General features: G+C 39.9%; 2 protein-coding genes across 9 annotated transcripts in view; one reads left to right on the plus strand and one right to left on the minus strand.

Annotated features, from left to right (window-relative positions):
- The window catches only part of palm3 (paralemmin 3), a 37111-nt gene extending 34717 nt beyond the window's left edge, over positions 1-2394 (minus strand). For 2 of the 5 annotated variants that reach the window (XM_061679362.1, XM_061679359.1), the window contains exon 1: positions 1563-1802. Coding sequence is in view for 1 of the 5 variants with exons in the window: in XM_061679357.1 (XP_061535341.1) it covers positions 2248-2341 (94 nt within the window). In the remaining 4 variants the exon portion in view is untranslated. Of the gene's footprint in view, positions 1-1153; positions 1803-2247 lie in introns of those variants that run through there. The other 3 variants (XM_061679361.1, XM_061679358.1, XM_061679357.1) reach the window with 2 other exon arrangements.
- LOC133403929 (phospholipid phosphatase-related protein type 5-like) overlaps positions 1180-14033 on the plus strand; it is a 48032-nt gene continuing 35178 nt past the window's right edge. Inside the window, exons 1-3 of one of the 4 annotated variants that reach the window (XM_061679365.1) lie at positions 1180-1692; positions 2645-2767; positions 7900-7979. In XM_061679365.1, coding sequence (XP_061535349.1) covers positions 7971-7979 — 9 coding nt within the window. In that variant the 5' untranslated portion in view covers positions 1180-1692; positions 2645-2767; positions 7900-7970. Of the gene's footprint in view, positions 1693-2644; positions 2768-7899; positions 7980-9404; positions 9824-14033 lie in introns of all 4 variants that reach the window. The other 3 variants (XM_061679366.1, XM_061679364.1, XM_061679363.1) reach the window with 3 other exon arrangements.

Here is a 14033-nt window from a genome sequence, read left to right on the forward strand (position 1 = left end):
TGGCTCAAATGAGTTTTCTTACAAACAAACCTGCATTCCAAGAATAGCAGTGGTTGCAAGGGTGTGGCCATCAAGTAGGCCTCGGTGAGTCATAAAAGCCTGAAAACAAATGTGTGGTTAATAGGAAAGAGTTTCAGACATTGCATGCAGGTGTGTGTATTTTTATTATTGTGATTTACACTTGCATGGTTCAAGTGAAAGAATTCAGTTTTTTTTTTTTTTTTTTGCTCAAGTGGCACAATTTAGATATACCTCATCACAGCATAAAATAAAAAAAAATGCCTTCGATATATCCAATTTCTATAGTGCGAGAAGGTGAGAGGGTGAGAGGAGGGGGTCGCCACTCAAGACAAACAACCATTCAAACTTTCATTCACATGTCACTGAGTGGGAATCGAACCCACGCTGCAAGTCAGGAGAATGAACCGCTTCATTCAGGTGTCAAACCCAAAGCCCTGCGGACCAGTTGCAGCCAGCCACATCACTTTATGAGGCCCAAGAGTGTAAATGTTTTTTTTTTGTTCGATTGGTTCATTCTTGTCATTTTTTTCAACCAAATTCCTTCCGATTATAAACTGAACAATAGTGGTATACTTATATCAGCATATGCATTTCACCTGGATTTGGCACTTGGACCTGCAGTGTAAATCCAGCCATAGTAGTGAGAAGCAACTGGAACAGCAAGAGCTTGAAAGTGTTAAAAGACAGCCCTGGCTTTCTAAACTACTGCATCACAAAACTGTTGCACATAGCCTGCAGACCTGGACTTCATTACTTGTAAAAGTGTTCAAAGCCAAACTTAAAGAGTTCCTTATGGTCCCATACAAAACTAACAGACTACTGTGTGTGTGTGTGTGTGTATATATATATATATATATATATATAAACAAAACACACACACACACACACATTTGAATCATGAGAGTGCCACTTGCATGATTAAGGTGAGGTCCAACGCCTTAAAAAAAAAAAAAAAAAAAAAAAAAAAAAAAAAGTCACATTATAATCCTAGTGTTAACTGTTCAGGTCAGACAAGTTAACAGATGTTGAGCTTGTCCAACTCTAAACTGAACTCACTTCCCCCAGCTGGACCGATTTCAAAAAGGTGTCAACACACAGCACGGACAGAAGCATTTGCAACGGAAATACATACCGTAGAGTTTCAAGTATGGAGCTGAACGGAGGCTCACATGCGGCTCGCCTGATAGCGGAAATCCAACCGAGCGTGCACTTCCAAATAAAACCAAGAGATGTGGCGGAAATAACCAAACAAATGCTCGCTGCAGTTGTGCTAGCTTTATGGAAACAAGACAAGGAAGTTTCCTGAACACCTGAGCCAGCAAGTGCTCTTAAAACGCCTCACGCGCTTGACCATCAACGAAAAGATGGTTTGCGGTCCAAAAAGTGGAGGGGGAGTTGGGTCGCTACATGAGAAAACTACAAATAAAAACAAGTGATAGATAACCTGCGTACTCCCCGTGTCTCTTCGCGAGTGAGAGGAGGAGGAGGAGGAGGAGGAGAAAGGAAGCTAGGAAGCCAGGAAGCCAGGCGGCGGCGGTTACCTGACTCCGGTGGTGAGATTTAGCTAGGCCGGCCCCTCTTCACCACGCGGGCTGGCGGCTTCGAGTGTCGGCTGCGGCCACAACAGGTTGGGAGGCTTGTCCCGCTTGAACCGGCGCCATGACCCGCCTTGTGAGTATCGTAGTGAAAGGAACGAATGGCCAAAATTGGTCATGGGGACGGCGGCTGCCCACTTGTGCTCAACAATTAGCCGACGCTAGCCGACGCTAGCCGGCTAATTGTCCATCAGGTGGGAGGAGGTCATACAGTGCCGTCAAAAAGGATTTGCCTCTTCTTAAATTATTATTTGTTGTCTGCATTGTTTACACACTTTAATGTTCACCATAATGACACAAATGTAAATATGAGACAAAGATAACCCGAGTAAACATAAAATGCAGTTTTTAAATGGTGAGTTTATTTATTAAGGGGGGAAAAAACAGATGGGATGTTGGAACCAAGCTGATATATATCTCAATGGGGAAGAAGTTCCATCAGAACACTTTTCAGCCTGACACGTTAACAGTTCCTATTTTTTTTTTTTTTTTTTTTTATAAACCAGGCTCACTCAAGTCAAATGTGCTGTTTTAACAGGCAAAAGTGCTGGTGTGGCTCTCACAACCATAATTTATCGAATAACATGACAAGCATGACCTAAAACCCTTTCGTAAAACACATTGTACTCACCAGGGATGTGTATTGTTTGTAGACAGTCTTGTTTTGGCTCCGCGCCAGCTATGTTGTTGAAGTGGCGAATAAATCCTTTACAGGGTTGAAACATGCCAGCCAGCTACAAACATTGTCTGACTTACTATCACAATGTCCAGTTTGTCTTGAGAAGTCCGCCTTGAAAATAAATTTTTAACCATCATTTCGGTCATTTTCGTCACCTTGCTCAGCCGTCGACTTCATGTAATGTTATGTAGGGAAAATCCACTCAAGTAGCTCTAAACCCATCAGAGGACGGAAATATTCCAACGTCACCGGAGGCCCGCTACCTACTGGTGTTTATTGAATCTGAAATCTGATTGGTTCAGACTGGGGGAAAACATTTTCTTTCCCTATTGTGTGTAACATCGGCCAGCCGTCTGGAGTCTGAAGGCCCTGAGAAGATTACATTCCTATGGCAACACATGTAGAAGATGAAAGCTGATTGGACCCCCAAAAAATAATTAACTGGCTGCCCAGCCAAGACACATTCTATGAAGTGAGTACAAGAGACTGTTGAAAATAAGTTAATACAATTTTATGTGAGTTGTAAATGCAGCGCAGTGATTTTGAAGGGTGAGGCCAGCAGAAAAGACCCTTAAGGCCCACATTGCATTGCATGCTATACAATAATAGCACACGGTATACGTTGACAAAAAGAGTCAACCTTGTGAAAATCAGATGAGAAATGAGCAAGTTATGACTTACATTTAATGTCCATGCATTATGCATTGCCTATGATGGGAATGCCGACCTCCCCAAACATGACGCCCAGCGCCACGTAAACATGTTGGTTAGCTGGGCTCTTGCAGCGCGCTGGCGTATCTAGTCTTCATATCCTTGTTTTTAACACTTTTTCCAAGTAGCGCAAGAGGCACAGTATAAAGAGAAGACGAGCGCCTTCAGTTTTACTTTATTTATTTTGAGAAAGAAGCGAAGGAATGTGTTTTGTCTGTAACATTGACTCTTACCAGATCCTGCAAACTTCAACTTTGCGCTGTTCATGTAAACCCTCACTTGCTGAAAGCGCGTAGCACATTGCCCCTACAGAGAGAGGAATAAAGGAAAGTACAGTAAGGCCAGTCAAAACAATATGTATTATTTAACATTTGTCATTACTCATTGTACATTTATGAAGCATTTACATTTGCTTTTTAAAAAGTCAAAGCGATGGTAGAAATGTTTTAAGGACAAGTATAACAATCTTAGCGATAGATGGATGGGTAGTAAATCAATTACATGAATCATATACAGTATTCACAAGCCTCTGCTGATAATCCTGTCAATTGCTTATCAATTAAATATCTTTGAAGTTAGAAAGTCCTAGGCTGAAATTGACAGTGATTGTGTGTGAAATGAGAACAGGCAATCACTCACTTGGCCAACTTCTGTTTTCCCATTATGGCACAAGATGGTCTTCATAACTTTCTCTTAACAAAAAAAAAAGCACCACTTGTTCTTTCGTGCATCGCTTTGTCAGCTTGGGGATTTGTTCGTTTTGCACTTTTTCATTGACAATGCAGCGAGGTGGTGCTTATATACCCGTGTGCACCAGGACTAGAAGCTTCCAAACGTAAACTTTTTGTTTGCATTGTGTGGGTTTGTCTGCCTTTGTAGAAATTGAACAAACGTGCACATGTGTGTCGGATGATAAGGTAAAGAGGAGCGAGATCAATAGAATACTAAGGTGAAACAACAAAGAAATTGATGCTTGTGAGTAGTAGCAAACGTTCTGATTCAACCACTCTGCTACCTTGATCTGACTCACGGTACACTTCCGGGTCTTTATGTACTGTGTTTTGATGGACTACAAGTCTAAAAAGAAGTTAAGTTGCTTAATTTGTTTTTTCGTCATTTGTTTTTTTTCCATCAAATGGGGGAAAATGTATTGATTGATCCAGTTTACTGTAGTCTCACAGCTATCAGAAAATTGGAGACCAGGGATGTCTTAATATTTTTCACCGAGAGCCCCAAACAGAAAAATGGAAAGGAGAGGAGCCCCCTTGTCATGAAACACGCTCAAATCAGTCCAATATACTGTAAGTTGATTTGCTAAGCAGTTAATTATTTTAAGAAGGAAAGAAAAGATAATGTTGGACTAAAGCAGTAACGGAATCATAATCAGTTTTATGGTTGTGCATTTTCTGCACTGTCATTTTGAAATAGTCCTCTTTTTGAATAAAGGGATGGAAATATTTTTTTAAAATCCAATTTATCTGTGAATAATAATAATAAATGTGCAGATTAATCGATTATTAAAATAATGGTTAGGTGCAGCCCTAAAATATACCAACAGCAGACAAAAACTTAATTTAGACGATTAAAGCACTGATTGATCATTTTGTTCATCGAATCATCCTTTAGCCTCGTCATTGTACTGTACTAGTTATGGTAATGGTTAAGGTTCAGAACAAAAGTAGATATTTATACCCAATATTTTTAACTTGGATTTGGAATAGATGTATTTTCACTTCTTACTGGAGTGTCCTGTCGTGTTCTTTAGGTCTTTGCATTGACAAAAGTAAAAAAGAATCAAGTGAATGTGTTCTTAGATTGCTTGGTTACGAGCGTGTTCTGGCGATTGAGCTATTTGAGAGTGTAGTTGAAGTAATTAGCTGACATTTAATTTGAGGGCCTAGGCATCTTAGCTGAATTTATACACCCCCTCTCAGTTCTCTCAAATTTGCTCATTTCTCTCTCTTGTGTGCAAGGCCATTTTCAAGTGGCACTTGTTTCATCTACACTGTATGTGCTCTTTAAAAGCGTATGCGTGCGGGTTTCCATGGGAACTGCAGCTTGTCATCTTTGACAACACAAGATGTGATCATTCTTAGCAGCGGAAAATCAAAAAGAACTTAATTTGCCATGAGTTGTCTGTGCTCCCCTAACAACTGTTAGTTGTGTGCAGCAATTCCAAAATGAGTTTAACCACATAATTACATTATGCTCATTGTGCACAATAATAGAAAAGGAACTCTGAACACACATCACAAATAAGCGGTAGCGGGGGAATTGAATGAGCCTGTTCTTTTATGTCCCCCGTATGCAGGCCTGAATTGAACACCAAGTTCAAGTCTTGTGTGGCAGGCGCCCCAGGGAAATGTCCACACTTGACCAGCTGTCCACTGCCGCAATTCCAGCCCACCCATAACTTGCCTTAGCCTGCCATATGAATTTGTCCTCAAATTAATTTGAAAAAACTATATATATATATATATATATATATATATATCATCGTCATCACCATGCCGCCTATGTGTGTGTGTGTGTGTGTGTGTGTGTGTATATATATACATATATATATATATATATATATATATACATATACATATATATATATATATATATATATATATATATATATATATATATATATATATATATATATATACACATATATATATGTATATATATATACACACACACACACACACACACACACACACGGCATGGTGATGACTGGTTAGAGCGTCTGCCACACACTTCTGAGGTACAGGGTTCAATCCCCGTCCCCGCCTGTGTGGAGTTTGCATTTTCTCAGAAGATGGATGGATGGCTGGATGGATATATATATATATATATATATATATATATATATATATATATTTTAAGAAAGGTTCTGTGGTGATGGCACACGCTTTGGGATTGACCAAAAAAATAAACGAGCAAGTTTATGACTCAATTTCAATGTCCATGTGTTGCCTTTGAAGGGAACATCGACCTTCCCAACATGCCTGCCACGTAGGCAGGTCGGTTTGCCAGGCTGCTACAGCACGCTGGCATATAGGTTTCATATCTATGGTCAGAACCGCTACACACATTTCCAGCTGTGTTAACGCTAATGACCAGGTAATTGATTTACGACCCTGACACAATCTATGAAATGACAGTGGACCACACGGCGATGCTTCACTGCCTCCTCTTGAATTGCTGTCATGTGTTGGCACTGACTCGGCAGGGGCTTGTAATGGTGCGTACTGCGAACCTATTAGCTAATAAGTTAATTAGGCACTTGGAGCTATTGCTAGCTAATTGAATAGCAAAGAGTTTTTGCCTAGGGTATCTGATACAATATGAAATGTCTCCATGAAGTATCTTATGCCAATATAGGGCGTATGGGGCAGGAACAGTTGATAAGCCTTGCGAAACTTAACATTTTTAGATTATTTTATTTCTAGTCAAAGCTAATCCAAATTAGACCCATCATGTAAAAAAAAAAATAATTAATTTAAAAAACATTTCCAGTGGAATATTTAAGTAAGAAATAGCTTGAAACAAGTGAAATTGTCGAAAAACAATGTGATGAGGCTTTTTTTATTTATTTTTTTAATTTTTTATTTTTTTATGATTTTGAGTTTTTGCACTGTTTTTTTTTATTTATTATTATTAATTAATTAATTTTAATTAATTTTAATTAAAGTAATTTTAAAAAGCACTGGCAGTATCAAGTCGCTTTCATTGCCATAACTAAATGTGCTAAATGTAGTTAAATGCTAATTTATGACAATTATAATATTCTAATTTGTCTTCCAGAGGTAATATTATAAATTGTCCCAAAAAATAATTGCACCGGTATTTCATTTTAAAACTAAAGTAAAATGTTAGCTTTCTCGCTGTCAAAGCAACAGCTACTTTATCCTATTTGACTCTTGTTGCTAGGCAGAATTCATAGGGTTCAGTCATAAATGCCCATGAGGGCAATGCAGCAGTTGCCCTTTCCCTGTGATGCCGATTGTACTCGTTCTTTCAAGCGTAAACTAAGGTTTTAGGGCATAGGTGTCAAATGCATGTCCAGATCCGGCTCGCCACGTCATTTTTCCAACTTCCATAATTCTTGCTAAAATATTTACAAAATTTTCTAATTGTCATACATTATGTAATAAATAAATGTTGATTTACAGTATTTTAAACATCAAATAAAAAAAACAAACCGAAAAAAACAACAACAACAAAAAACCACAATAACAAATGTTTGTCAGAAATGTGTCTGTGTTAAAGAGAGGAAAACAAAAAAGAAAAACAGCCCCATCTGCTGAATCAAGTGGGGCACTTCTGATCCCAGATCCCTCCGGTGTATTGCAACAGCATACCGGTAATGAGACTCCCTCCAGTTTCATTGACGGTAAAGACAGCTTGAGGGACAAAGAAGGACCATTTGTAAAAGAACGCCCCCCAAAAAGGAACTTTTAAGACGCTTAGAAGCATTTGTTAGTTTTCATGGAAAAGGCTTATTAAGCAATAGGAGAAAAATCCTATATATACAAAAATGTAATTTGAATCTTCAGAAAATGTTGCAAATCATGAAATGTTATTTTACACACATAACACTAAAGACATTTTGGCATTAGAAATATGAAAAATATTTCTTTTTTTCCGCCCTTACAAGCAATTATTACCTTTTAAATGATAACTGCCAATAATTGCAATACTGTACTCGTATCAGTAAATGTAATTGATTTTCAAAATGAAATTCAATTCCGTTATAGATCAAAATATATGAAAATGAACCATATCTGTGAACCGTAAACTGATTCATCCTGCCTAGCGTACATGCTCGTGTGAAGTCACAAGACAGAACATCCAATCATCAATGTAATGTGTCCCTGACCTTTCTGTCCATTTTTTTTCCAGGTAAGACTTGCACAAAATGAGCAGAATTGCTGGTGTGCTTGTACCTGTGAGCCGCTGACCCATTTAGGACCATGTGCTCGGTGTGTCCCACTTTTCCACTTTTCTCTGCAACCTCGACCTCATCTTGCGAGTGATAGCTTGTGTGATATAATATACTGGAGTACACAGTGTGACACTATGCATATTCATGTAGGGGTTTTGTAATACATACAGTAGATCCAAAAAGTCTACACACCCCTGTTCAAATGCCAGGTTTTTGTGATGTAAAAAACCATTTGTGTGAGCTCTACTGTACAATTCATCTGGAAAAAAACATCCTTTAAAGGGGGAAGTAAAAATAAAATCTAAAAAATGTTCTTTTCGTGATGAGTTTTGTTTACACCAAACATCCATCCATCCATCCATTTTCTGAGCCGCTTCTCCTCACTAGGGTCGCGGGCGTGCTGGAGCCAATCCCAGCTATCATCGGGCAGGAGGCGGGGTACACCCTGAACTGGTTGTCAGCCAATCGCAGGGCACATATAAACAAACAACCATTCGCACTCACATTCACACCTACGGGAAATTTAGAGTCTTCAATTGACCTAATATGCAGGTTTTTGGAATGTGGGAAGAAACCGGAGTGCCCGGAGAAAACCCACGAAGGCACGGGGAGAATATGCAAACTCCACACAGGTGGGTCGGGGGCTGAACCCCCGGACCTTAGAACTGTGAGGCAGGCTTGATTTCATGGGACCATAACACATTTTCCCACAGGTGTTTTGGAGACTGTTCAAGTAAGGTTGAACATTTTGGCCATATTTCCAAAAGGCATATTTGGCGCAAAGGCAACGCTGCTCAGAAAACAATGGTGGCAGCATCATGCTTTGGGGGTGTTTTTCTTCAGCTGGTACTGGGACCATTGGCAAGGTGGAGGGGAAAAAGCTTCAGGTTTCTGGTAGAAAGCAAAAAAGAATAATCTGAAATTTATTTGGGGTTCATCAGAGGCACTTTAAACGGTGGCAGGTGTGTGCTGACTCTCATTTAACATGAGTTTAATAGTGATTGGTTAATTTTGAATATATCCCAGTTGTCAGAGGGTGTGTACGCTTGTGCAACCACATTATTTCAGTTGTTCAGTTCTACTTTGCCTCTCAAAGATGACTTTTTTTCCCGGTTGAGTTTTACATGTTTCTTGGCACGTTAATGGTGAAAAACGGTTTTCGTTTATTTTAATTTTTTTTATATCACAAAACATTTGAACCGGGGTGTGTTGATTTTTTTATTATTTTTTTTTTTTCCCGATCCATTATCGTGTCTGACAGTGGTTGCTTTATGGAGCACTAAAGGGCAGATTGTCTTCCATTTTAGCCACAGTGTCCAACGACAAATCTCTTACTCTCCATCATTTCGTAACTCACTGCCTGGTGCACACGCTGGCCGTTTCATGCTGTCTTATTCTCATATTCCCAATTCCCACCCTCTGTTTTTCCCCTCCTCCTCTCCGCTCCCACACATGCATGCAGATGCGCACACACTTTTCTCTCCATCCCCCTCTTTTTTTCCCTCTCCATCCTCGTATTCACCAGCGACGACACCCAGCAGCCTCTCTCTCTCTCTCTCTCTCGCTGAGCCAGTGGATCCGTCGTACTTGACTAATTAGCATTGAAGTGCTGTTGAAGATCATCTTGCTCATCTCGACGACCTAGCAGCAGGCGTACGTAGGTTGGGTGGTTGCAGGGGGTCCCGCGTGCGGGCAAGAAGCTCACCGGTCACTCTGAGCCTCTTGGACTTTTCGGTGATCAAGTGGCAGAAGTGAGGAGAGGTTCTGCTTTGGGGAAAAAACAGATACGGAACCGCAGAATGAACTGCTGGAGAAAATCCTGCTAGAGGGCGAGACTCCGAGGAAGCCCTTGTTACAGCAAGAACCAACCAGAGGTTTAAGGTGAGTTGGAACTGTAGAACAGTAGGTTTATATAGCTCCCACTTGTTGGCTTTACATCCAAGTTGACGTGTATTGTATATGACTTGTGTGTGTCTATTATATGTGTTAAATCTATGGATGAGGATGTGCCCGAATTCTGATCTGGAAGTGTGCGGGCGTGTGCGCGTGCGTGTGTGCGCACCAGCCAGATAGTGAACTGGTTTCTTTGTGCCCAATGGAAGCGCATCAGTGCGAAAGACGGGGACAGCGGCACCAGAGACAATCAGTCACGCCAGCTTTTTGCCTGATGGCATCTCTTGCTTGAGATGATGGGCACATAAAGAAAAGCCGTATAGTGCATTTCCAGCACAACGTCATGAGTGTGTGTGCATCTGTACACTGACATACATTCATGGTGCATTTGGCTTGACAATATCTTTAGAACAGCTGTCACTTTTGCACGGTGCACGTCACAATTAACAATACTGTATTACGTTGCATAGTGAGGTATTACCTCTTTATTACTGCCAGGCGTCTGTTGATGGCTTTTTATGTGTACAAATGTATTCAGACGTAGTTCCATTTGTCCCCACATATTTGGACATACAGTATATATATAATTAAATCTCAAATAATTACATTCACTAAAACAAATATGAGATGCTAATATGTATTATAAAGGGTAGATGTCTGTCCCAATTTTTCTGGCATTAAATTTTTCAGCACGTTTCTCAGTTGTTTGTCACGAATTCAATAAATCCACCTTAAAAGTTTTCTCTCCAACTCTGACGCCTATTGCGACACACATTATAGAAAATGTAATTACAGCCACCTCGATCAACCACCCTTTTTTTGGTAGGGGGGTGGGTAGTAATTGGGGCCATTACTACCAGTGGCCACTATTTGAAGAATTATAATTACCTCAGATTACAGCCGCCAATCAACCCCCAGTTTTGTAATTCTCATTAGGATGCTATTTATTACAGGTCAAAATGCAATATGCAGTTTTCTTTTATGGTTGTCCCTGTAAATTGGCAACAGAGTGTATTCTCTACCTATTATCATTGCAAGCTCTTACCTCACAGGTTCAGTGAATGCCATTAAACCCGTTAAAAACTTAATGAGCCAAGGCTAGTGAATACAGTCACAGGCATAATAATGAATTAGTATCTCCTGCGAGGCAGTTCGAAATACAGGGGAAAGGGAGGCGTATAAGTATAAAATCAGATAGCATGAATAATGAACACTTAAATATGATCTTTCTTGTGTGTGCAGTACAGTATATATTCTGTGTGTGTGCACAGTGTATAATTGTAACCCTGAGCGAAGGTGAAGGCTGGAAGTATGTGTGACCTCTTTACCAGCAGCTGGGAATAAGCTCTGTTCTGGTTCACATAACAAATTACAAACCATTCAGAGGCTTTCAACCCGACATAAATTGGTTTCCGTACCTGAAAGGTAGGTTACCTGCTGGAACTGAAAGATAACTGATTCTTCCAATGTGAAATGTGGCACACCAGTGAGTGGTTCACCTCCCTTTGTGGAACAGCCTTGATTCAATTGCTTCTCAGCAAACTTTGTCACCAAGCTTCATGGAATTCCTCATGGCTTGCCGCAATAAAACATTCAGTAAAGACTTTTACTTCACACAAATGAGGATGTCGACTGCTTGGATCTCTACGAAGGACTTTTGTTGCTCAGCAAGAGCAATTAGAGACAACAGACCTCAGCCAAGGCGTCATCATCTGTCACCTACAAAATCAATGAATGGACAGCTACAACCTTTGATATTGATAGTTAAAAGGAGACGTCATTATAGCCATGTCCCAAATTTCCCTCTGCACTTCCCAGGTCTACTTGCCTCATTTTGGGGTGGTTGGTTTTTCACCTCAGAGAGTCAAAGCTGGAAACTGCAAAATTCACACTGCTTTTCACAAATCAGTTGTCACAAGACAACCAGCAACAACAGTGGAGGAAGACAAAGATCTTAAGTATTTCTTTATTTCTCAAGATGTGGTTGTTGGTCAGTGATGAGTTCCATTTTGGCAAGGCAGGGCTGAACAGCAGCAAAAATACAGACCGCTGCAGCATTCAGAGGAACGGCAGTGAAACAGTAAACTCAGTAAGTCCATTTCCATCACAAAAACAGGAACCTAAACAAAGCAAATCCACAAACTACACTTGGTGATATACACGAGTCTGCTGAGAAGGGGAATTAACTGAGGCAAACTAAGGAACTTAAATTGCAACGTTTATTCACTCCTAACTTTGGTGTACAGGTGCTCTGTGCTTTGTAATCGTCCCTTCCCAACGATCTACCATCGATCGGGGTAGGGACTGACAAGGCGGCGGAAGATCTCCCCTCTAAAGTTGACATCATGGAGATAAGCAAATACACTTAATATGTCAGGAGGTTAAAAGGAGTCTGGTATATTGAAATGTTGCTGCTGGCCTTTTGATAAAAATATGATTCGAAAGTTATATGATCTTAGAGATGTGAGCATTGTGATCTGATTGCAACAGAGTCACTTTTGTCAAAGTTGAGACTCCCTTTTCATGTGAGAAACTCCTCCATTTTTCAAAGATGGCCTTCGTCTTGTTACCTCCTATTCATTCTTTTGTTCCACTTTGGGGTACCTCTTGGAAGTGGCACAGTTGTCACTCAACCTTTCCCTTTTTTACCTCGCTATTATTTCCCGCTGCTGAGCCTGCTAGCGTTCGTCTCTCTCTCTCTCTCTCTCAATGTCTGCATCGTGACTTTGTGTCCCTCTTATCTCTTTCTACCAGGCTTTTGTTTTTGATCATCAGATCGGTGCTTTCACTATTACTTCTCCATCACCCCAATATCGTTGGCGGATGTGTCTGTATGTACTGTACATGTGTACATGAAAATACACCAGACATCTCATTAAGTACATGAGAAATGAGCACTAATTCAAAAGCTGTATCAAAAATAGCTGTATTTGATGTGTTTAATTGGCTACCACCAGTGTATCAATTAACGTTAACTGATATTTGTCAATGACATTCTGAACAGACCAGTGTCTATCTGGGATAAAAATATAGACTTTGTTTGATAATGCACACCATTGAAATTAAACCTCTATGGAAAACAGGAAGAAAAAAAAATCTACAGTTAAGCACGGTGGAGAATGAATTATGTTGTGAGGCTTTTGCCTCTTAAACCTAAAGAATGAATCGCAAAATTAGAGATTACCAATGTATGTATTTATTTCGTTCATTCATTTATACATCATAATTGTCCCTCTGCGGATCATTAAAGGATCATCTTTGAGTGAAATGTGCTACCCGCAATAATATAAGCTGGGTCGGATGCGTAAGTACTTGAGAACATTAATGATCACAAGCAGGAATGCAAAGCACAAAATAATTTTTGAAAAGTAAATAGTTGAATGTTTAACAAAGTCCTGCCATGGATGAAAAAAAAAATGCAAGCGTTCAACAAGAACAAATGGCTATCAGCTGATTTATCATAAAGGTCAGACCATAAACCACAACTACCCCCCCCCCCCCCCCCCCCCCAATCTGTAACCCCTGCAGCTTACCAAAGATGTGTCTTTTTTGCGGATTTTCCCAATTCCAGGAGCATCGTGTTCTCGTATATTCTGAGCTTCTATTCCACTCACCAAAACTGTATTTACTGTTCATGAATTTTTCAATTAGCTTCATGTTGAAGTGTCAACTCTTCACGCTTTTAAATCAAATCTGCATACATGAAAGCTTTAGGATTGGTATTCATATCTGCTCGGCTCATGCTCACACCCTCATCATGCTGGAAACGAAACATTTTGGTTGAGAATTGTTTGTTGTGGCACCAGCAGTATTTTAGCTTCTGTTACTTTTTTTTGCTCTTTCCACTTGGTTTTATTTCATACGGTTTGCAGTTTTGGTTTTCTATTTTATGCTGCCCTACCTGAACATTCAACGTTTAGTTTGGCAATTTACTTTGACCGTTCTCCAAATGAGAGACAAAGTGTTCTTTCCCGTGACCGTAAACGTTCATTTGAAGTACTTTCGATGAAAGCATCTTTGCCATTTGCCAAACCTAAGTCTGCTAGCGTCATGCTAAAATAGAATGTGAAATGCCATCGATGGGCTGCATCACTGCAGCAGTAATCAAATAAATGTTACTTTAGCATAAACACTGCAGTAACACGTACAATTACTGTACAACATACAGCAGTACTCTCATGCATATATTCTCTCTGCT

The sequence above is a fragment of the Phycodurus eques genome, chromosome 6 (assembly GCF_024500275.1).
Source record: "Phycodurus eques isolate BA_2022a chromosome 6, UOR_Pequ_1.1, whole genome shotgun sequence".
Taxonomy (NCBI): domain Eukaryota; kingdom Metazoa; phylum Chordata; class Actinopteri; order Syngnathiformes; family Syngnathidae; genus Phycodurus; species Phycodurus eques.